The sequence below is a fragment of the Jatropha curcas genome, chromosome 5 (genome assembly GCF_041381405.1).
Source record: "Jatropha curcas cultivar XTBG-Jc1 chromosome 5, XTBG_Jcur_1.0, whole genome shotgun sequence".
Lineage (NCBI taxonomy): Eukaryota > Viridiplantae > Streptophyta > Magnoliopsida > Malpighiales > Euphorbiaceae > Jatropha > Jatropha curcas.
Genome location: NC_143155.1, coordinates 2,734,529 through 2,759,034, shown reverse-complemented (window position 1 = coordinate 2,759,034; position 24,506 = coordinate 2,734,529). Strand labels below are relative to the sequence as shown.

Below are 24,506 nucleotides of genomic sequence, written 5' to 3'. Positions count from 1 at the left end.
ATCCAAAATTCCTTCCTCAACATCACCCCTGGAAAGCGCTTCTTGAAGTTCATTAACAAATGTTGACAACAATATCTGTGGATTGAACCTTCAAACTGTGTCCTCATAGCCTCAATCAATCCCTATGTTCAAAAAGAATTCAACATCATTAGCTAATTAGTTGAAAGTGAAATATGAAAAACTTTGGAGGAAGTTACCTTTTGTCTGTCTGAAATGAATGTCCATGGCTTTGAATCACATCCCGGTCCAATGCATTGTCTAAGACAGTCAAGGAAGAAGGTCCATGTTGCAGTGCATTCATTTTGAACAATTGCAAAAGCTAGTGGGAACACCCCCTTATTCCCATCTAGTGTAATAGCACTCAGTAAACATCCTCCAAAAGGGCCCTTCAGGAAGCATCCATCCAATCCAATGAGAGGCCTACATCCCTCCAAAAATCCCACTTTCATTGCTTCAAAATATATGAAAATGGAGCTAAAGACAAGTGGCTCATCCAAATTGTTACTTGGCATTGATTCAAATTTGATAAAAGTTCCAGGGTTTGACATTTGAACTTGTGTAATGTATTCATGCAACTTATTGTAGCTCTCAACGTGTGAACCTGCAACTTGCTCTCTAGCAGCTGTCCTTGCCCTATGAAGCTGCCAATATTCAGTCTCAATGCCCCATTTTGCCTTTAACTCAGCTTGCATTAAATCATAGCTCATTCCTAGATCAACAGCCAATTGAGATTCCAGTTTCTTCTTCACCCACTTTGTTGTTGCATTGGGATTCTTGTTGTTTAATGGCCTCGTGCTTGTATGCTCAGGTTGTAAGGTTTTTACTACAAAACTCACTAAGTCTGGAGCCACACTAGCATGGAACCTAAATGTGCAGCCCTCTCCCTTACATTTTGCTGTCACTCTTCTACTATCATTCTTGATCATCCTCAGTATGAACCCTCCCCTAACAGCATAATCCCTTAAAGCTTCCCTACAACTATCAACACTTAAGAATGCATGCCCAACTCTGAATTCAATATCACCTTCAATTGGTGTTTTAAATATATTGTCATATATTTTCTTCCAAGGATCTCGTGTTTTCTTTTTAGGTCTTCTCCTTCTTGGTGCATCAACCTCCATGTCACTACTTTCAGCTGACTGTTCCTTGTCAGTATCAACATCACTGGGACCATCATCAACATCATCATTGAAGTCAACTTCCTCTTCTGGATCTGTTTCCATTCCCTCGGGTGTTTCAGCTCCACTACTCTCATCTTCAGTATCAGAAAAGACATAGTCATCATCTGTGGACTGACTATCAACAACAGTTTCTGTTTCTCCTCCCTCCCACTCTAATGGTTGTTGTTGTTGTACTCTATCTCTAAAGCTGTAAAAGGCTCCAATTGCAATTGCTCTTTTCCCCTTCCTATTGTCCCTATTCACATTGGCCTCATGAACATTTGCCCTGCCTCTACATCGCCCTCTCCCCCTCCCTTTTCCCCTGCCTAACTGGTTTACATAGCCTGAATACTCAGTGTTGTCAGCCAGCACAATATCCCACATCTGTGATCCTATCAACATTTCTGCACCCTTCCCCTTACCACTACCTGTATCCTCTGTATTTCCAATCCCGCACCTACATTTTCTTGCTCAATAATGGTCACATCTCCAACATCCCCACTTATCTCAGTTTGTGACCCAATATTACTTTCTGCCTCCCCAACACCATTGCCTGGAACTTCCCTATTAGGCTGCACCGCATCATTATGTAAACTTATATTATCTGCCACCTGACTGTGGAACACATTTGGCATAACAACACTTGGTTCACCTTGCCTCCTAACCAAATTCAGTTCAATATAATCAGTGTCCTTGAATCTTTCAAGCATTAGAGTAATGTCTGCATCATTCTCTATTCCATAATTTTCAGAGCATGTAATATCCACATTCCCATCCTTTATCTTGTAAACTTTGCATACGTTTTGTAAGAGGACAATGTAACTCATTCTGTCAGGTTGTGCATCATACAAATACCCTGTATCCCCTTCATATATGACCCCAATGGTGTAACTTTCAGGCAAAGCCATCAAATTCAAGTTTTCCTACATTGTAATTTAACACAGGTGTTACAAAAAACCCTCAATACATTATGATTAAGCATTATCATTATCATTATCATTACACACAAAACGTCTGCAAAAACCCTCAATACATTATCATTACACACAAAACAACTCATAACGATGCTTAAGCATTTCAATATACCAAAATCATCATCATAAACATCCTCAATAATATTGATTTTCAATTTTTTTTAAGCAAAAAATGAAATGGGTCTGAGTATGTGGTATTTACCTCAAAATGAAGCTTGAAGACTGTGATTCCACGCAAACGAAGCACTACATGCTACGACCACTCAATTCGTTTCGTCAATAAACATCATTTTCTAGCATGGATTCTTCAACACTTCCACTGGAGATGAAGACGTTTTTGCGTGAGAGAGTTGGGTCTCTAGGACAGTCTGACCTTTCGTTTCCTTCGCTTGGAAGGTCATACTGGTCCACATCAGCTAGGGAGGGGTGTTTAGTCTTTTAGTCTTCAATTAACGGAAAAAAACCAACTTTTCGGACGGAAGGACCTTTTAATTAGACGGAGTTAAACCTGAGGGACTATTAGATATTTGCGCAAAACTTGGGATTAGTTGGTTAATTATGTAAAACCTGAGGGACTAAATAATAATTTTCCCTATATATATATATATATAGACATTAAAATAGCATATAGCCCTAATAAATAGAAAAAGCCTTTTACCTATATCTATATACATTACAAATTTTAAAGTACATATTTTTCAAGATATATAAGCATGTGTGTATATATACTTTAACTCAGTTTTCAAGCCCTTTGGATAGTTATATTAACCATCCTTTTATTTATGTTTTTCCTCTCTTTCATTTGAAATATTATTTAACAATGTAAGACACTTCATTGTTCTTTACCTTAAAAAAAAAAAATCTATCACTCTCTTTAACTATAATTACTATAATTACTATCTTTTTTCTTTATCAACAAAGATGAATTTTTATTTAAGAATTAAATAAAAATAAAAATGGAAAAAACTCAACTAACCATGTTTTTACACTCAAGCCATCAGGTTTCTCCAGTACATCATATCCTATCTTGGAAAGTTAATTAAGTAAAACCTGAATCCACACCCAATAGATAATTCAAAATATACGAGCAAATAGCAGCGGTACCTTTTCATGAGAGGAGAAAAGCAACTATTGACAAACAAAAAAAAACACAAATATATCATATATGAATTTATAACCATGCCAAAAAAAGGTAAAGGTATTATAGCCGTTACCCCTTTCTTTGCCAAAGAATATGCAAATGAGCTTTTTTTTTCTCTTTATACGACAGAACTAAACTTAAATAAAATATTATATAATGCATCAGATCTGATAATATTTTCCCGTCATTCCCATTATTTTTTATTTTTTCCATATGATAACATCCTTAAATCAGACTCAATAATCAAAAGGCAACTATTATATTGCGATTTATAGAATAATTCTATTACATTTAGAATGGCTAAGAATTTAGTCTCGTTTTGAGTCTATAGCACCCACAAATTTAAAAAACGAACACAAGACATTACCTGAGGCATTTCTAAGCATACCACCAATATCTGTATCTCCTGACTTGCCTCTTGAGGATCCATCAACATTGAATTTCAAGGTTCCATGTTCCGGCGGCATACACAACTGAGATTCAACTTGGTACATTTTTCTTTAATTTATTCCAGCAACACTATTGCACATAAGAATGGGAAAACACTGAGCAATAAGGCGTCATTGGGAAATCTGCCTTTAGCAGTTACTATTCAATTTTCAATTAAATTTATGTTTAATAAATATACAATATTCCAAATAGAAAAATATCCTACCGTTAAATTCACAAATCAAACAAATTATTTATTAACAAGAGGAGAGCACAAATCTAAGAAACTAAAAACTGAGTTTGGGATACGATACTCTGTTTATATCATGATTTAACCAGTAAACTAAACTAGCAGGGGGACTACTAAGACATTATATTAAACATTATAATATATTTAAGACATTATAATATATAGGATACCAACATTATAATAAACATAGCAAGCTATTTGAGACATTTATTCTTTTTTTTTTTTTTTTTTTTATGCAGGTTGATATTTAATTGGTACAAGCAATAAAGCTTCTTTCTTATGAGTAGTAAGACCAGGACCAGATGCCTCTTCCGTAGTAATGTCTGCCTCCTTCATATTGCCAGGTAACTTCCAATCAAAGCAAAACAAAAGGTTTGCAAGCGCAATCTCCACCAAAGATAATGCCATAGTCATACCCGGACAGCTTCTCCTACCACTGCCAAATGGTAAAAATTCATAATTTTGCCCTATAAAATCAATGGATTTATCAATAAATCTCTCTGGAAAGAATTCTTCAGGATTTTTCCAAGCTTTAGGATCTCTTCCAATTGCCCACACATTGACCTCGACTCGAGTTTTGGGATGAATTTCATAGCCATTGATGCTGAATTGTGATATGGTTTCTCTTGGTATTAATAGTGTTCCTGGTGGGTGCAATCTCAGTGTTTCCTTCACCACCATCTTTAGGTATTCAAGCTTGTGAATATCACTTTCAGATACTTTTGTTTTGTTTCCAATTAATCTTCTGATTTCTTCTTGTGCTTTTCTCATAACTTGAGGGTTTCTAACAAGTTCTGCCACAGCCCAGACTAAGACTATTGCTCCAGTGTCCAATCCACCCAGGAATATATTCTGATATAAATGCATACATATTAAATTGAAATATTCTAACCGTGTCAAATGCTCAAGTCAACTAAGAATTGCTCAATTGAATTCTAAAATTTTTTTTTATCAGAAATTATCAGTGCAAAGTTAATTGTAAAATGCATTGTTTAGACTACAAATATTATGATTCAAGGAAGGAAATAGTTTTTTTTTTTTAATTTGAAACTTATTTTTCATTGATTTGGCCCATGAATAGGCTCACGATAAGTCAATCCCATTATTTCAAAACTAGCAAACAAAAGAAGAAGAAGGAGTTAAAGAATTGAGATTAAGGTCTTGTTTGAACCACGATATAATTTGGAATTTGGAGAGAGCATAATTGTTACCACATAGAATAGTTATACATCATTTTGATTGAAATTTAAATTTGAAATGACTATTTTAAGCAATACAAATTTATAATGTTAAATTTTAGTTGAATTTTAATCATAAAATAATTTATTATATGTAATAGATATTTTCAAATTTTATAAAAAATAAATTTTTTTACGCAAATCACGGGTCCAAAAATCGTCTAACGTGGCTCAAAACTTAGTCACAGTTAAAGTTCTTGACTCCTCCGCTGCATTGCGATTTGAGCCCACAGGTAAAAAAACAAAGTTTTAAAAAAATGAAGAATAAATTTTCCTCTACTGACTAGCTATTCTATTTCTTTTTAATTTAATTCGCTAACTAGACAAAGTTTTTAAGAATCAATAAGAATATTACCATGATAATTGCTTTGATGTGATTTTTAGTGAATTGAATTCCTCCAGGTTCAGGTTGATATCTCTCCAAATCCAACAAAAAATCGACAATATCTTGATGTCCATGCTTCTCTTTTCCCTTTTGGATATGATCATCAATAATCTTCTGGTAGAATTCATCAAGTTTTTGAAAGTTTCTTTCCAGTTCTGCATGGAGACCTGTAACCCTATCAACAATCCAACCCACATAAGGAAAAAAGTCAGATGCAGAAAAACACTCTAACTTGGCAAGAGCTTCATGAATCACTTTCTGGGTAAATCTGCTTGCTTCAAAACTATTCCCCAAAGCCACTCTACAAGTAACATTTGCAGTAAGAGATATAGTCTTTTCAGTAAGATCCACAGGAGAAGAAGAAGAAGAAGCTTTTAAAATCGAATCTATGAAAAGACCCACTTCTTCTTCTCTAACGGATTGAAACGATTGAACTCTTTTAGCACTAAAAAGTTCAAGAACACAAATCTTTTTTATTTCTCTCCAGTAATCTCCATAAGGTGTAAAAGCTATATCAAGATAGTTGTAAGATAGTCTTCCAGTACCAGCCATGCGAGGTCTACTGCAACTATTGAGGTCATTTATTCTGAAAAGCTCTTTTGCAGCTTCTGCAGAGGAGATAATAACTGTAGGAACTCGCCCATATTGGAGAAGCATGACGGGACCATATTTCTTGGATAGTTGCCATAAAGAGTAATGAGGTAAGGCCCCAAGTTGGTGTAAATTGCCTATTATTGGAAGTCCAGGAGGACCTGGTGGGAAGTTATTGCTAGTTAGTTTCTTCTTCAGGAGAAAAAGTAAGGGGAAAAGAAGAAGAATAAGAGCTAACCACACATGCTGAGGAAGAGAAGCCACTATTGGTAGCTATGTTTCTATTTTGAAGTGCATATACTAGAAGAAGAGGAAGTATAACCATTGTGTATATAACTATATATATAGAATGCCTTGGCTCAGCATAGGCGGATTAATCTTTTGACTGGGTAAGAATACACATTAAAGTTCGGTTTTTATTCCTCAAAATTTAAACAAGAAAAATAATACCAAACCCACCAACTATTTTCTATTAACAATGATTTAGAAATATATAAGATTTGTACAGTTTGTTCTTCCAAAGAGAAATTTAATTAGCGAGATAAATAAATAGAGTGTTTTTGGATAACTAATTCCATCCTATTTGATCTAATCATATAAATTTGTATATTTATAACTGGGCATGGAATGAGTACATGTTCAAATTTATTTTTAAACAAATAATAAATTAAAAATAAAATAATAACCTCGGAAAATCATTAACTAAACTATAAAACATTAATAAAAAGTTTAAATTTTGAATATTTTTGTAATTCTTTTTTTTTTTTTTGAAAGGATACTCTCAATTATTCTTTTTAAACAATCATGACCTTAATTCATTTACCCTTTGTTTGAAAAGGAGAGAAAAAGGCAATATTGGAGAAAGTAAAATAATCTAGAAAAATAATCAAGATTTGTCAACTTTATTTTCATTATTATTTTCTATCTTTATGTTTGGATACAACGAACCAAAAAAAATAAATTTATTTTCCTTCGTTTGAAAAGGAAAAAATTTTACAAGTTGAAAGTTGAAATGTTTGATAAAAAAATTTTTCAAATTAAAGTATTCAAGAGTTGAGGATCATAACAATTTTTTCGTTAAATACATGAGTGAATTTAAACATTTAACCGAAGTTTAAGTAAATCTTATATAGTTTATAACATTTTGGCTTATTTGAACTTCAACAAATAAAAAGAATATTACAAAAATAAATTATAAAAAAAGGTCTAAAATTATGGTAAATTGACCTTTGGACCTAAAATTAGTTGGTTGTCTTTCAATCTATAAACTAACTCGCTAAGAACTTCAATTGAAGTGCAACTATGGTTAAAGAGCTAGCTTATCAATAATATGATTACAAGAAAATGATTAAGTAGTTAATGATTAATTATATTAGTAAGTACGTTTAACTTCATGTATTTGAGAGATGCAGCACAACCGTTTTGTTCACACCACACATGTTGGGTAATAACATTTGCACATAAATAACCAGATAATGCCTGAAACTCACCTCCCTAATCAGCCTGAAACATTTGAATAGATATATTAAAATAATTTTTCACAAGTTGGGGAATTTGAATGAAGGTTGGTAAAAGTAAAACATCAGATTTTTGTTTTAAGAAATAGACCCATGAATATTTGCAATAGTGACCATAAAACAAAACATAAAATCAATTGATGCGACTGATGCGGGTCCCTAAAATAAATTAATTGAAGTGGTAGACCCATGAATATTTGCTATAGCTATAGTGACCACAAAATAAAAATAATATCGATATCCATCAACTGATGCGACTGGTGAGGGTTCCCAGAACAAATTATTGAAGTGGTTGTGTCGTCTGAAACATTGAATCAGGAAATGGAAGGTTATGCGTTCTGCTGGAAAAACACGCATCACAAGGTGCAAAAGGAGATGTCTTTTTATTACAAGCTAATTTATTAGAACGAAAACTTTATGAACTAGGCCAGAATTAGCATGACCAAGTTTGGCATGCCAATCTGCAAAAGTAGCAGCATTAGCTCGTGGACTAAACTAGGCCAGAATATAAGCTTTTATTTGCTATTTTACACTTTATAATTGAAATAAGCAATTACAATTACACTTTATGTTTAACAAACTTCGATATTCCTAAATTATAGTTAAATTAACACTTATAAAGTAATTAAAAAAATTTCTGAAGCCGGAAGGCCATGTCCCCTTCTCTCCATCCCTAGTTCTCACAAGTACCAAATCTCCTACCTATATTACTATCCATCCATGAATTGTGAATCCAACTTTGCCGTCCACACCTGCAGAAATGAGGCTCCTTACTTGATCCTTCCGATGATTTTTCTCAAGTATGGATGCAAAATACGAAGGGATCATTAGTTTAAGAGGTAGGTCATGGTTTAATTAGTGAGTCATAAAAATATTAATAATATATAACAATTAAATAATTATAATTTAAAATAATTACAAGTAGCTCACTATATTAAATGGATTTAGTCATAGGTACATGCGGGTGTCCCACTTATTATTAGGTAAAAGGTGTATTTTAAATAAGTTTATATTTGAATAATTTAATACTTATGGATATATTATCCATTTAAGAACTACTTTAAACAAATTTGAAATAATTACGAATAGTAAAATTTTAAACGAGTCAGACCTGGATACTTAAACGGTTATTTAAACGAGTTTAAGATGGACATGGATAATAAAATTTTACACGAATATAAATACAAGTAGCTCAAAATATGCGGATACACATTTTTGTCCCTTGAATCAACTCATGCCAGTTAGACTTAAGGACAAAAATCAAGGACAAAAATCAAATGTGGTCGGCAAATTGATCTCTTCATTTTCTATAAAAATATGAAAAATAAGAGTTTGATCAAATTAAAGTCCTTTCTATTGCAAGGAATTTATGAAATTTAAGTCTTTTTAATTAAAATTAAATAACTTTTTTTTAGAAGAATAAAATTAAATAACTTAAATTTCATGATTAATATAAAAAAAAAACCATGATGTGATATATATATAACAATAACATTAAAGAGAGTATTTATTTTATTTTATATAATATTTAGTAGTTTAGCTAAGAAGAAGAATTATATAAAATAAAATAAAATAAATACTAATAAACATACTATTCAACTTTCAATTAAATTTATGTTTAATAAATAGAAAATTATTTGCCTAAACCGGGTCTATAGCCACGCTTACGGATCAAACCAATAATAGTAAGAATTCTTTAAAAAGTGTTCCGAGTTTATTCTTTTTTTTTTCCCGGTATATAGTCAAAAATATCATTGTTTCAACGATAAATCTTATTATATTGGTTTAGTCCATGAGTGAAGCTATAGACCGGATTTAGGTAAAATTTTTCGTACACTATTTTGAATATAAAAATATTCTACCATTAGATTCACAAATCAAACAAATTATTTATTAATTCCATCCCTAAAATTTATTTTATTATACAAGAGGAGAGCCAAGCTCTAAGAAATTAAAAGCTAAGTTTAGGATAGGATACTCCCTTACGTCATGATTTAAACAGTGAAATAAACCAACAAGAAGACTACTAAGCACATGCGTACTAACATTATATTAAACATAGCAGGCTATTTGAGACATTTATTCTTTTTTATGCAAGTTTATATTTAACTGGTACAAGCAATAAAGCTTCTTTCTTATGAGTAGCAAGACCAGAACCAGATGCCTCTTCCATATTAATATCTGCCTCCTTCATATTGCCAGGTAACTTCCAATCAAAGCAAAACAAAAGGTTTGCAAGCGCAATCTCCAGCAAACACAATGCCATAGTCATACCAGAACAGACTCTCCTGCCGCCACCAAATGGTAAAAACTCATAATTTTGCCCTCTAAAATCAATGGAGTTATCAATAAATCTCTCTGGAAAGAATTCTTCAGGATTTTTCCAAGTTTTTGGATCTCTTCCAATTGCCCATGCATTGACATGGACTCGAGTTTTGGGATAAATTTCATAGCCATTGATGCTAAATTGTGACATGGTTTCTCTTGTAATTAGTAGTGGTCCTGGTGGGTGCAATCTCAGTGTTTCCTTCACCACCATCTTTAGGTATTCAAGCTTGTTAATATCTCTTTCAGATACTTTTGTTTTGTCTCCAATTAATCGTCTAATTTCTTCTTGCGCTTTTCTCATAACTCGAGGATTTCTGACAAGTTCTGCCATAGCCCAGACTAATACTATTGCTCCAGTGTCCACTCCACCTAGGAATATATTCTGATGTACATGTGTACATATTACATTGAAATATTTTAACAGTGTTAAAAATTCAAGTCAGAACTAAGGATTGCTCGTGAATTCTAAAATTTTTTTTTATCAGAAATTATCAGTCAGAATTAATTGTAAATTAATTGATTTGTTAGATTGCAAATGCTTTGATTCAACAATGGAATATAGTTTTACTCTTTTTTCATTGGTTTGGGCTAGTAAACCCATGAACTTGGTCTAAACTAATCAATTCAATTAATTCATAACTAGCAAACAAAAGAAGAAAAAGAATTAAAGAACGAAGAGATTAACGTCTTGTTTGAACCATACAATATTGTTGAATTTGAAGAGAGCATAATTGTTATCACATAGAATAGCTATTCATCATTTTGATTCAAATTTAAACTTGAAATAACTATTTTAACCAATAGCAAATTTATAATGTTAAATTTTAGTTGAATGTTTAATCATAAAATAATTCATTATATGTAATAGATATTTTTCAAATTTATAAAAAACAATATTTGATGAAAAAACAATATTGACTAGCTATTCTATTTCTTTTTAATTTAATTCACTAACAAAACAAAGTTTTTAAGAATCAATAGGAATATTACCATGATAATTGATGGGAGCGGGTATAAAGCGGAAACAACCCTTAACGAAACCATATGAGGCAAACTAAAAACATTATCGAACAAATCAATAAACTGACCTCTTGAAGCGCAGAATCGCTCACCGGTCTTCTTTCTAGAGATCTTGGAGTCACCCACGATCTTCCGCAGTAATCCCTAATTATCTCTCTTTTGGAACTCTCTGAGTGGCAGAGAATAGAATAACGTGCGTCTCTTTATTCTTAGGGTTTTCCAATCTTATATTAAAAAAAAACTCTCTTCGATAGGAAGATATTTTTTAATATAAAATAAATTAAATAAAAAATTATTTAATTAAAATAATATCAATTATTTTAAAACTAAATAATTTATCTATTATTTAATACACCCTTAACTTTCCAAATAATTAGGGCACTACAGGAACCGCAGGAATAAAATAAATCAGGCTACTAATTATAATAAGAACCTATGTAGACCAACATATTCTTATTATAATTAATCATGAATTATTCCACTAAAAACTCATGACTGAACTCCTTATTTATTTTACAATTCCACAACATAATAAAATAATGTTCCCCACGTTAAGATTACAGATGCTGTCATTTAAATAACTTACTGACAATTTATTTAAATCACAATATAACTTTAAGATTGTCGCTCAACTTATTTCATGTGTCGGATTCAATATCCACCTGCAGGGTTTACACTATGAAACCTTATAAACTTACTTAAAGTGCATCATCAATCTCTAAACCGAGACATGGATTCTATCATTAATTAATATTTCACAAACACAAAATATCTTTGTCCAATTCACCGAGAATATTATTCCAATAATGAAACTCACCCTTTAATGAATCAAAGCACAAGACAATCAGTGTTTGCTCATATTAAAATAAATCAAGATTAAGAACAATAAACATTATTTCTAATGTCCTAGAGAATATGTTTAACAGTCAGTACTAAACATCCATTCTCTACTTGGTCCAATTAAATACATACAAAATGTACTAATCACAATTATTGTTCATATGCTAATAACATTTATTTAATGCAAATTTCCAATTAAATACAAAGAAATAATTGTCAATAGAAAATCATGCATAGCTATACTATTACATATGCATGGTTAATAGTATATCTCTATCAATAATTGCTTTGATGTGACTTTTAGAGAATTGAATTCCTTCAGATTCAGTTTGATATCTCTCCAAATCCAACAAAACATCGACAATATCTTGATGTCCATGCTTCTCTTTTCCTTTTTGGATATGATCCTCAATAATCTTCTGGTAGAATTCATCAAGTTCTTGAAAGCTTCTTTCCAGTTTTGAATGGAGACCTGTAACCCTATCAACAATCCAACCCACATAAGGAAAAAAGTCAGATGCAGAAAAACCCCCTAACTTGGCTAAAGCTTCATGAATCACTTCTTGAAACCTTTCTTGGGTAAATCCTCTTGTTGCAAAACTATTCCCAAAAGCTACTCTACAAGTAACATTTGCAGTAAGAGACATAATTTTTTCACTAAGATCCACAGGAGAAGAAGAAGAAGAAGATTTTAAAATCGAATCTATGAAAAGACCCACTTCTTCTTCTCTAACGGATTGAAACGATTGAACTCTTTTAGCACTAAAAAGTTCAAGAACACAAATCTTTTTTATTTCTCTCCAGTAATCTCCATAAGGTGTAAAAGCTATATCAAGATAGTTGTAAGATAGTCTTCCAGTACCAGCCAAGCGAGGTCTACTACAACTATTGAGGTCATTTATTTTGATAAGCTCTTTTGCTGCTTCTGCAGATGAGATAATAAGTGTAGGAACTTGACCAAACTGGAGAAGCATGACAGGACCCTATTTCTTGGATAGTTGCCATAAAGAGTAATGAGGTAAGGTCCCAAGTTGGTGTAAATTTCCTATTATAGGAAGTCTAGGAGGACCTGGTGGAAGGTGCTTGCTATTTAGTTTCTTTTTCAAAAGAAAAATGAAGGGTAAGAGAAGAAGAAGAAGAAGAGATAACCACAGATGTAGATGAAAAGAAGCCATTTTTTTTTTGTGTTGGAAGAGCATGTATTCGAAGCAGAGGAGAATACTATATATAGGAAAAAAAACTATCACACCAAACCCAATACTATTTTTTATTCTTTTTCTAAACAGGTTAAATGAGGAAAAGCTTTATTAAACTAAGTACGATTAACTTAAAAAATAGATTTAAAAACTCGTTAATAGATTTAATAAACTAGCTTCATAATTTAATAGATGAAGATCAATATTATTAAAGATTTCAAATGAGGTCTTCGTGGACCTGAATATCAAGCAGTTGATTTGCACTCCTAGTATATATATCCAAATCTTATTACTGAGTACTGCCCAAACCGGCGCGAGTTTAGTCACAGTTAAGTGTTTAGTGGGAATTGAACTCGAGAGTTCTTCCACTAAAACTAGTAGAAAAATAGTAGGCTACGTTCACGGTACCAACTCCGAATATTGCTTTTACTAAAAATAGTAGGCTTACAAAGAGAGTAATATAAAACTAGTAGCACTCAAAAAGTGTTTCCAAAAAAAATACAAATAGTAGAAAAACAGTAGACTACGTTCACGGGACTAATTCCGAATATCTCTTTTACTAAAAATAGTAGGCTTACAAAGGGAGTAATATAAAACTAGTGGCACTCAAAAAGTGTTAAACTAAGTACGATTAACTTAAAAAATAGATTTAAAAACTCGTTAATAGATTTAATAAACTAGCTTCATAATTTAATAGATGAAGATCAATATTATTAAAGATTTCAAATGAGGTCTTCGTGGACCTGAATATCAAGCAGTTGATTTGCGCTCCTAGTATATATATCCAAATCACCGCCCAAACTGGCGCGGGCTTAGTCATAGTTAAGTGTTTAGTGGGAATTGAACTCGAGAGTTCTTTCAACATACTTAGCTTGCATTGACAACGGAGCCACAATCCGTAGATTATAATTTTGTTTGAATATAATATTATTAAAATTGCATTAATAACTTCAAATTAATACAAATAATACAAAGAGAACAAAAGCTCTCTCCTGAAACCCGGATATAAAACAAAACTATTATAATTAAAATAGTTATCATTCAATGATCTATGAAATCCTAATGAAAATTATTGGAAGGTGAACTTGAAAAATTAATAGAATTTTAAAGTGATTGACTAGACAAACTCTCTAAATCAAGATGGAGATAAATTAAAAAAAATAAAGGAAATATAATTTATATAGATCCATATCAAACAAACATAAATCTATAATTTATTTGACAAAATACATAAATATTTGCAAAAAAAAAAAAGAGAGAAATAAGATGGAGGCGTTATCATATCTTGTATTTTTGATGGAGAAACAGTTAAAAAATTTTAATGAAGAGGAGAGAAGAGATGGGCTAGGATTTTTTTTTTTTATTATTTTGTAACCGTCCTAGCTTCAAAAGTTTTTTTCGTAATATAATTTACATATAAGGATTAATACGTATTTAACAATAAGAAAAGGAATAACATCACAAATTTTGAGTTTGTTTTAATTTGTTCTTTTGGATATAACTAGTCTTTGATATGACATGCGTCGCACATTAGTGTTTTATATGACATGCGTTGCCTGTTGACTATGCTCGTTATATACTCATTTTTTGTACTCTTTTAATTTTTTTTATCTATATAATATTAAACCATAAGTTTTTATTTAAATTAAAATAAATACAAGTGGTTAATTTGTATTGCATTTTGCCGCACAAGCTATTTGTAATGTTACTTTTTATGTACTTAATTCTACTTTTATATAATGAAATGATCTCAAACTGAATTAATAATGATAATCATTTTGACTACAGTGACACTATTTCTTTTAGAATTTACTTTCTAGAACTTGACAATCTTAAATATTCGCTCCTTTTCTTTCATTTTTTTTTTTTTTATCTTTGGAACCAAATCTACCATGTTTCAAGCATGTCGCAAATTCATTAGCATAGGCAGTTTGTCCTTCAAGGACATCAATTCTAATAGGAGCATTTGCAGCTAGTATGTAAGATTTATTTCTCTTTTGGATCAAGAAATATATCTGATAATTAATTTGTAATATTTTGCAAAATGAATTATCTTTTAAACTTTTAAATTCATATTGCCTCGTATGAGAATCAAGATATAATAACGATAATTCTTTTCCAATCAATTATTTTTCTACCAACTTATTTCCTCTCTCCAATGTCGGGATTCATAACAATTAGCAAATTTGGCATCTATAACTTTCTTATTTGAAAGTTCTAAATATTTAATACTAGATCATATCCGACATATATTTTTAACCTCTTTTGAGGATCTAACTTAGTGCGTAGTGGTGGAGTTATTAGAAAAATATAGCGCACATTTAAAAATTCCTTGATGGGTAATATTTAGTTCTTGATCCAAAATTAATTGTAAAAGGGAGAACATATAATAATTTATTAGTCTGATGCGAGTAAATACTACTACATATAATAGCATGTCCAGCTACAAAAATAGGGAGCTTTGTTATCATAATAATGGCCTTGAAATTAATTGCAATCAGTTAATAAATGATTATATTAAATCATTTTGAGCATAAATAAAAGCAACAGCGGGTTACCCTAAATTATTTAAATTAACACGTGTTAATCATTAAAGGTCTAATGTGTAAATTCATCATCATTCTCAAGATAAATTAGCTTACTAGCATAATCTGGAAATTGCATTTTTAATCAAATTATTGCACAAATTAATCTTACAAAGTCAGGTTGCAAGCTAACAATAATCTTTGCAAACTTCAGGTTACAAGTTAATAATATGATGTAACTATCCTTTGAATGCATCCATAAAACATCTTAATGATCCACATGGTGGATTTAACCTTTATATATTCTAAAAAATGCAAGTAGTTCAATTTGAACTCCATTTGGCAATTGCTAAATAATTAATTTGCTTTAAGAACAAACTAAAAATGAAAAATTCAATAGATTTCTTCAAATTTCTGGTTCTTCAAGAAATATCCCTATAAGGATTAAATTTTTCTTGTTTGCATCATCATTGATCAAGATGGTCAAATTGATTATGCCAAATAATAAAGTAATTGGATTTGTAATCTTTTGGTTTACCACCATATCCATTTTTAATGAATATTTTTGAAAATAATGCATTATGCATTCTTCTTAGTAGTAATATTCGTTCTTCCGGAGCGTTTAAATATTCTTTTATTACCAAAGTCAAATTTGTTTTTCCATTTTTTGGTGTATAACAAATAGATAACTAATATTCATCTATGACACATTATTTGTACCACTTCTAGTGGTAAAATTTATTCTTAATTATGTGGCCACCATAATTGTTAAGATACTTCAAGTGTGATCTTACTGGTATTCTAAATGACAAGTACATCTTTGTCATTATTCATGCCCAATATCATATAATTGCATTTAATTCAGGGAATGCATCAAATCTAGTTGAGTAGATATTGATATACCCATATATATTTTATTCCATTCACTTCAAAGAATGGAATAAAATCCAGTTGGGCGGCCTCATAATCTTTATTAAGATCTCTTTATTTTGCTCAATGATAAAAGGATAAGAAATAAACCCAAAATATATCTTAAATCTTTCCTCTCGATATTGTTATTTCAGGAGTATATTCGAGGTATAAATATCATTGATAATTTTAAATTAAGAGCTAATATAGGCTCCAAATATGATAATAATATTACTAACAAAGAAATCTATTAGATCTCAAAATATGTACCCATATAAATTATATGCCGATAAATAACAATAATTATAATAAAACAATAATGTCAATACTACAAGGATATAAAAATATTAAACATTTATGAATTTTGGATATAGTTAAAAGCACAGTCAGCTCACGTTTCCAATAATTACTTTGAATATTTTATTTTGCCCATACATTTTATAATTGAACTATTGTATAAGAAGGCTAAATAAAATATAACAATTAACAAGCTACGATAATTAAAACACTTAGAGTTGTAGCCATCATAAAATGACTAATAATTATCTTTGTCTAATGGGTCAAATTTAGACCAAAGATTTAATTGAAGATGCAATATCATTCTTATTATTATTATTAATGAGAGTGTCATTATTATTAACCAGAGTTCATATATATATATATATATATATATATATATATATATATAAATAAGTGGAATCCTAATAGAGTCCTATAGAAATTAAAAAGATAGAGTTCACAAGAATTAAAAATACAGACTTCTAACCTATATAAGACATCCACTAATTTCATAATATATATGTATTTATTTATAAAAGCGTCATTTTTATAACACTTGTAAATTTGCAAAACATGCACTATAACTTTAATCTGTTGAACATGAGAAATACATGAATTTCATATCAATTTTAAAATGTTCAAACTAATCTATATTTATGAACTCAAAATCATTAGTCAAGGTAAAGAGGGTATAATATACTTTATATATGGTTTTCCTTTATTTCATATTTAAATTAATTTTTTTACTAAATTATATAGCCCAATCTCAACTATATTCTTAAATATTTATAAATACAATGAAGAATCAGCAATTAAATTAACCCAAAGTATTAAACTCGATCTTTTTAATTATTTTTAAACAAGTTCGAGGGAGAGGGAAATAAATTGACCCAAAACCTTAAACCCAAACTTCTTAATCATTTTAAACAAATTTAGGGTTTAAATTGATTAAAAAGGTTAAATCCAACATTTTTTATCTTGCTAAACATATTCATGGGCTCAATTGATTTTTATTCCTCTTCTTTTAGTATGTGGAGGTGATTGCCTTTTTGGTTAGTTTGTAGTTGACGCGGAACCCAATAGAAATAAATTCCATGAACTCTATGACAAGTTTTGGAAGAGATCAAAGATCTAAATAAATTCCCCTCTATGGCACCCAAAGCTTAAAGAAGCAAGAACACCAATAATAGAGTAGAAGAATAAGATAAACGCCACAAAGAATTGATAAGTTTACCTTGATTCTTGATGCAATTAGAAGAATGCAATCTCACACCCTCTAAAGCAAGAACACGCCTAAGCATGAAGAAGAAGATCACTCTTTTTGATTTATTGATTGAATAATAATAATTACAAAATAACAAGCTATTTATACTAATCTAAGAGGTCCAGACCCTTAAAGGATTTAGAGTTAGCTAAGGAATAGGATTTTGCAAATCTAAATTAACTAAGGATATGACTAACAAAATCATAACAACTTAAGGATTTGGATATCTAATCGAAATCTACTAAAGATTGACTAAATCTAAACAAAATAAGGCTAATTAATCAAGGGTGGCCGAATTATAGGAGGCCCAACCCATTAACACAGCAAAAACTCAAAATAAACTAACTAGCTTAATGAGAGGTAGGGGGTTGCACGGTCTAGGGCGTGCCAATGCACACGGGCGTGCTTCAATGTAAAGCTTCCTTCGCGAGAGGCAGAGGAGTGCACGGTTTAGGGCGTGCTAGTTGGCACGGGCGTGCGCGCATGTATGAGTTTCCCTCGCGAGAGGCAGAAGAGTGCACGGTCTGGGGCGTGCTAGTTGGCACGGGCGTGCTTCAAATCAAGTGTTGTTCCTTGAGAGGCAGAAGCTTGCACGGCCTGGGGCGTGCCACCTTGCACGGGCGTGCCAACCAAGCATGGTCTAGGCATGTCATGTGTTGGAAATTCAGGTTCCAACTCAACATGTGCTTCCATTAATGTGAGAAACTTAGGTGTTCCTTCAAGTTCTTCATAGCACTTGTTGAAAGCAAGATCATGGAGCTCTTGTGTGATTTGGTCTTGAATGTATAAGGACATGGCTGCTCCATACTTCTTTGCACGGCTCCTTGTGATTGGTCCACTAGGAAGTACTAATGGATTGCCATTGTTGTGGTCCTTGTTCCCTTGACCTCCATAGGTGTTTGGTGATAGTGGATCCGTATCAGTATTTTTTCTTTTGAAAATGGTGTTTAATTTAACTTATTAGTGAATTTTATTTTGAAGTAGAAAATGGTGTTTAATTTTTTCTTTTTTCTTTTTTCTTTTTTCCTTTTGAAGAAGGAAGAGAAAGATTTCATTAATGAGTAATATCTAAAACAAGAAGAGTTTCAATATTAGAAGGAAGTTAAAACCAAATGTGAAAATTAATCAGCATGTGAATAATTTGACTTACAATACCAGTGTTTTATTTGGCTCACAATTTTCTATTTATTAAATAAATATTTTTTTTATCAAATAAAAGATTATATTATTTCATTAATATTTAAAAGGAGTAATCACCTTATAGTTTTTAGATTTTGCTCAATTGTACTAATACAGACTTCAATTTTTTTAATTATACTATTTAGTCTGTATATTGTAAGATTCAACTGTTGGCTCCCGTTGAGTGATTTTAAATGATTGAAAGTGCCTCTAAAAGTAATTGTTGTGTCGTTATCCTTAGAACTTGGTGAAATTTACATTAGTAAGGACCTCAATTTTCAAATTTTAAAAATGTCGAATGATTTTTTTTTTTTTTTGAGAAAAATCAAATTTGTTAACTATTTAAAGGTCTTTATTAGAATTAAGAAATAATATTTACGCATAATTTATTAATTCATGGTGGTAGATGGCCTGTCTTTTCTATTAAATAGGTCTAGAAAACAATTTAATTTTTGTAAATTAAAGAAAATGCCCTTGGGTAGGTCCATTATCTCTTCACTTTTGACTAGCAATAGTAGAAGCAAGCATAATAATGACTTTCATTTGCATTGTAAAAACAGTTAAGGTTTTAAGCAAAATGGGATAGCTGAGTACCATTGAGCATTTACAGGGTCGATCACTATAACTTAAATTATAGGTTTGATCTTGCGCAACACAAACTCTCTCCGGGCTAATTATCCCTTTTGCCTCTAAAAGCAAGCAAGGATTACTCAAATTTATAGACCGTTAAAATGGATACTAGCCTTAATACCTCATATTAAAAAGAAAAAGTTAAGGTTTTTTAAAAGTTATTTAAATATTTGGTGCCAGTTATCAAAGTTTATTAAGTATAGAAATAAATGCGCTATATAAACTCCTAATTATTGGATTCATTAACGGCTAAAATTAAAAAAATCATACAGAAAAATAGAGATTGCATGAACATTTTACAGAGAAAAGAGATTGATTGAATTAAAAATACTATTTTTACAAGGATTGCAATTGTGACAGAGTAATTTGGAAAGAAAATATAATGAACTGGAAAGAAATTGAAATTGAAATTGCTTAAAGTTTTGTTGTAGTTGAACTAATTGAGTTTGATTGATTGCTTATTTGGAGTTGATTTTTTGGATTCATTTTCTGTATTTGAACTCGGTCTAAATAAAATGACGCCATATTCATATATAAAGTGATAAACACGCTACTCAGGTGCCAATATCTATGCAATATTTATGCAATAGATAACACGATATCTCATTCAATTATAACTATTTATTATTCTTTTATTAACTTAAGCAGGTTACAGGTTTAAGGCCTCTCTTTTCTCTCCCCTTTTTGTTCATATCTTGTAGATTTCAACATGGGCGTTATGGATAGATTTTTTCTAAATCTATCACTATTTAATAAAAAAACTTAATATTTATTAAATGTAAAAAATTATTAATTAAGATTTATTAGTTTGTAACTCCATTATTTAATAAAAAAACTTTTTGATTTTATTAAATTTAAAAAAAATTAATTATAATGAAAAAAAAAATGGCACATCATTAGTTTCATACTCTAATATGTTGCCACGTAAGCATTTATACCTTAAAAATTATATATTTACTAGTCACGTGCTCGCGCGATGTGTGGATTATAATATTTTGTTATTAGTCCTATCATTCTTCAAGACTCACCTAAGTAATCAATAAAAAAAGAGAAATAAAGTGTCAAAATTTCATTATTTTTTTTCTTGAATTTAGAAAAAAAATTTCATATTTATTTATAAATATAGATCTAGCACTCCCATAATAAAATAAAAAGAGTATTTGCTAATTATTTGTTCTTTGAGTCTAAATCCGAGTGCACCAGATGTGAATCAATATATCAAGGACATTATTTCACTAACGTGTGAGAATCTACATTTTAGAAGAAAATTAAACAAAAAGATACAAAAAAAACCGGTTGACAACCCAAATTTAACCATGCCAAATGTCCAATTCATACACAAACATAGTAAATAAAATAGATAAAAACTAAAAACTAATCAAATAAATCAACTAATAATCTTGAAAGATCTTTCATTATTTGTAAAAATAATAATAAAACAAAATCACAAATGTTATAATAATTAATAAAAAAAAAGGCAAAGAGATCTTATTAGTTGATTTCTTTCATTAAAAGAAAGTATTACTTTGGTAGGATTTGTGAACCAATAAGTTCACCAAATTTCATGCAAATATAAATAGTGTGGCATGTTAGAAAACTTCGATCATAAATTGTGATAGAAGCTTCTATTATTTTCCTCTGCCGTATTGTTATTGGTTTTCGGTAGCTTCCTCTCCTAGAGGAGGAAAGAGAGAAAAGAAATGGAGGAATGATTTATTTATTTATGTTGCGAAAAGGAATTATTTACACTATTTTTGCATACTGTATTTATGAAATATTCATTCACATTTAAGGCAAATGATTGATTGCCAAGAATACAAAACAAAGGCTATTACAAATATAAATTTCCCACTTTGTATTGATAAATGAGAATAATTAATAGTTATATAATAAAACAATGAATTAAAAATGCAAAAAGAAAAAATGCAAATGAGCACTTCAAAGCTCTAATTTTGTGCCACGTCAATTTTGAAGGTTCTATTCTTATATATATATATATATATATATATATATATATATATATATATATATATATATATATATATACTCGTCTACTACATCAGCTATAAATCCATCCAATGAAATAAAGCAATATCAATAATTTGCATTTACTAGTACTGTCACATCAGTAACTTTAAAACAATACAATTACGTTTCCTATCTCTAACTAAACTGGAAACGTGAAAGAATTAATAGAAAATAAGCTAAAAAAATAAATTATTGATGTGACTTTATTTCATTTTATGGGTCTATAGTTGACGTGGTGGACGGAACTATAATTTCTCAAGTCGATTTAATTGAGACATCTATTCGTTATTCTAAATGAGTTGATATTTAATTGGTACAAGCATTAAAGCTTCTTTCTTATGAGCAGTAAGATCAAATATCTCTTCCATATTAATCTGTGCCTCCATATTGTTAGGCAACTTCCAATCAATACAAAACAAAAGGTTTGCAAGTGCAAGCTCCACCAAAGCCAATCCCATTATGATACCAGGACAGCCTCTCCTGCCACCCCCAAATGGTAACGATTCATAATTCTGACTCTAAAATCAATTGAATTATCTATAAATCTTTCTGGAAAGAATTCTTCAGGATTTTTCCAAGTTTTAGGGTCTCTTTCTATCGCCCACACATTTACCTGGATTCGAGTTTTGGGATGAATTTCATAGCCATTGATGCTGAATTGTGACATGGTTTCTCTTGGTATTAATAGTGTTCCTGGTGGGTGCAATCTCATTTTTTCCTTCAATACCATCTTTAGGTATTCAAGCTTGTCAATGTCACTTTCAGATACTTTTCTTTTTTGTTTCCAAGAAGAGTTCTGATTTCTTCTTGTGCTTTTCTCATTACTCTAGGATTTCTAACAAGTTCTGCCATGGCCCAGACTAAGACTATTGCTCCAGTGTCCACTCTAGCGAGAAATATATTCTGATATATAATGTTAAATTGAATTATTCTAAGAGTGCAAAATTGAAGCCAAAATTAAGAACTAGAATTGTAAATCCAAAATGAGAAATTATCAAGATTCAAATTTCTAACTTATTTTAAGAATCAGTAAGAATAGTACCATGAGAATTGCTTTGATATGATTTTGAGAGAATTGAATTCCACCAGATTCAGTTTGATCTTTCTCCATTTCCAACAAGACATCAATGATATCTTCAAGTCCAGGATCTGCTTTTCCCTTTTGGATATGATCATCAATAATCTTTTGGTAGAACTCATAAATTCTTGAAAGTTTCTTTCTAGTCTTTCATGGAGACCTGTAAGCCTATCAACAATCCAACCCACATAAGGAAAAAAATCAGCTGCAGAAAAACTCCCCAACATAGCCAACCCTTCATGAATCACTTCTTGAAATCTTTCATGGGCAAATCCTCTTTCTTGAAAACTTTCCCCAAAAGCTACTCTACAAGTAACATTTGCAGTAAGAGACAAAGTCTTTTCACTTAGATCAACAGGAGAAGAAGAGGCTGAAGAAGATTTTAAAATCGAATCGATTAAAAAACCCACTTCTTCTTCTCTAATGGACTGGAATGATTGAACTCTTTTAGCGCTAAAAAGTTGAAGTACACAAATCTTTCTTATTTCTCTCCAGTAATCTCCATATGGTGTAAAAGCTATATCAAGATAGCCGTAAGATAGCCTTCCAGTACCAGCCAAGCGAGGTCTGCTGCAACTATTGAGGTCATTTGCTTTAAAGAGCTCTTTTGCAGCTTCTGCAGAGGAGATAATAACTGTAGGAACTCGACCAAATTGCAGAAGCATCACAGGACCATATTTCTTGGATAGTTGCCATAAAGAATAATGAGGTAAGGCCCCAAGTTGGTGTAAATTGCCTATTATTGGAAGTCTAGGAGGACCAGGAGGGAGGTTCTTGCCTTTTCTCTTAGTTCCTAGTCCTCCTTCTAAAACAAGAAATAAAGCAAGAAGAAGCGGAAGTAACCATAAAAGCAGAGATGGAGAAACCATTTTTTTCCTGGTTCTTTTTTGGTGTTTGTTGTGATATATTTATATGTGAGCTTGCTCCAATAACTTCCTATCACATGTTTTCACATGTCAATCATACATGAACTATCTTTAATTTTATTTCTTATATTAGTCAATGATTAACATTAAACACTTCATTTTTTATCAAATACTACTTAAATAAATTTTTTTTGTCTCTAAATAATATATAATTTTATAATGTTACAAAAGTTGGATTTGCATATAATACTTCAATGATAAATAAAGATGGTGATGATATTTATTGCACCTTTCTTTGTGTCTCTGTATATGCATCCGATCCATACTTTTCAACCTTCTTTCCTTTTTTTTTTTTTTTTTTCCAGTTTAAAATGTGATGCATGTGCTTATGATTCTGTCCCAATATAATATTTATAAATGGTGGGGGTTGTTGATATATATATATATATATATATATATATAACTAATAATCAAATTCCATTAATGAAAACCAAGAATCTCTTCCAAAATTCCATTAAATTTATGTGCAATGTAGAATTAAAGTTGAAATTAATTAGAGAGTTTTGATCCAATAGTCACGGTTTTTTCAATAGTATGGTTAATACATGTATTCATTTTTAAATAAGAATATTGGTTGGAGGCTGGACCGAAATAAGCCGAAAAGAAAAAATGTACTGGG

At 30.8% G+C, this 24,506-nt stretch overlaps 2 protein-coding genes and 2 pseudogenes across 4 annotated transcripts in view; all 4 read right to left on the bottom strand.

Moving 5' to 3' along the window:
• The window catches only part of LOC105632432 (uncharacterized), a 3,234-nt pseudogene extending 628 nt beyond the window's left edge, over window positions 1-2,606 (bottom strand). Inside the window, exons 1-3 of the transcript XR_016320808.1 lie at window positions 2,337-2,606; window positions 198-2,083; window positions 1-122 (exon numbers count right to left, since the gene is read on the bottom strand). The exon at window positions 1-122 is cut by the window's left edge and continues 628 nt beyond it. The product of XR_016320808.1 is annotated as an uncharacterized LOC105632432 (transcript). The remainder of the gene's footprint in view (window positions 123-197; window positions 2,084-2,336) is intronic.
• Window positions 2,607-3,937: 1,331 nt separating this feature from the next.
• LOC105637207 (cytochrome P450 71B10) lies at window positions 3,938-6,550 on the bottom strand. The gene is made up of 2 exons (XM_037639516.2): window positions 5,548-6,550; window positions 3,938-4,806 (listed from the first exon to the last, which is right to left on the bottom strand). The coding sequence occupies exons 1-2, from the start codon at window positions 6,232-6,234 to the stop codon at window positions 4,186-4,188; spliced, it is 1,308 nt and encodes a 435-aa protein (XP_037495444.2). The 5' UTR covers window positions 6,235-6,550; the 3' UTR covers window positions 3,938-4,185.
• Window positions 6,551-9,549: 2,999 nt separating this feature from the next.
• On the bottom strand, window positions 9,550-13,064 carry LOC105637240 (cytochrome P450 71B10). The gene is made up of 2 exons (XM_089720945.1): window positions 12,153-13,064; window positions 9,550-10,399 (listed from the first exon to the last, which is right to left on the bottom strand). The coding sequence occupies exons 1-2, from the start codon at window positions 12,845-12,847 to the stop codon at window positions 9,775-9,777; spliced, it is 1,320 nt and encodes a 439-aa protein (XP_089577071.1). The 5' UTR covers window positions 12,848-13,064; the 3' UTR covers window positions 9,550-9,774.
• Window positions 13,065-22,067: 9,003 nt separating this feature from the next.
• On the bottom strand, window positions 22,068-23,830 carry LOC149496045 (cytochrome P450 71B34-like; annotated as a pseudogene). The gene is made up of 2 exons (XR_016320939.1): window positions 22,926-23,830; window positions 22,068-22,786 (listed from the first exon to the last, which is right to left on the bottom strand). The product of XR_016320939.1 is annotated as a cytochrome P450 71B34-like (transcript).
• Window positions 23,831-24,506: the final 676 nt, after the last annotated feature.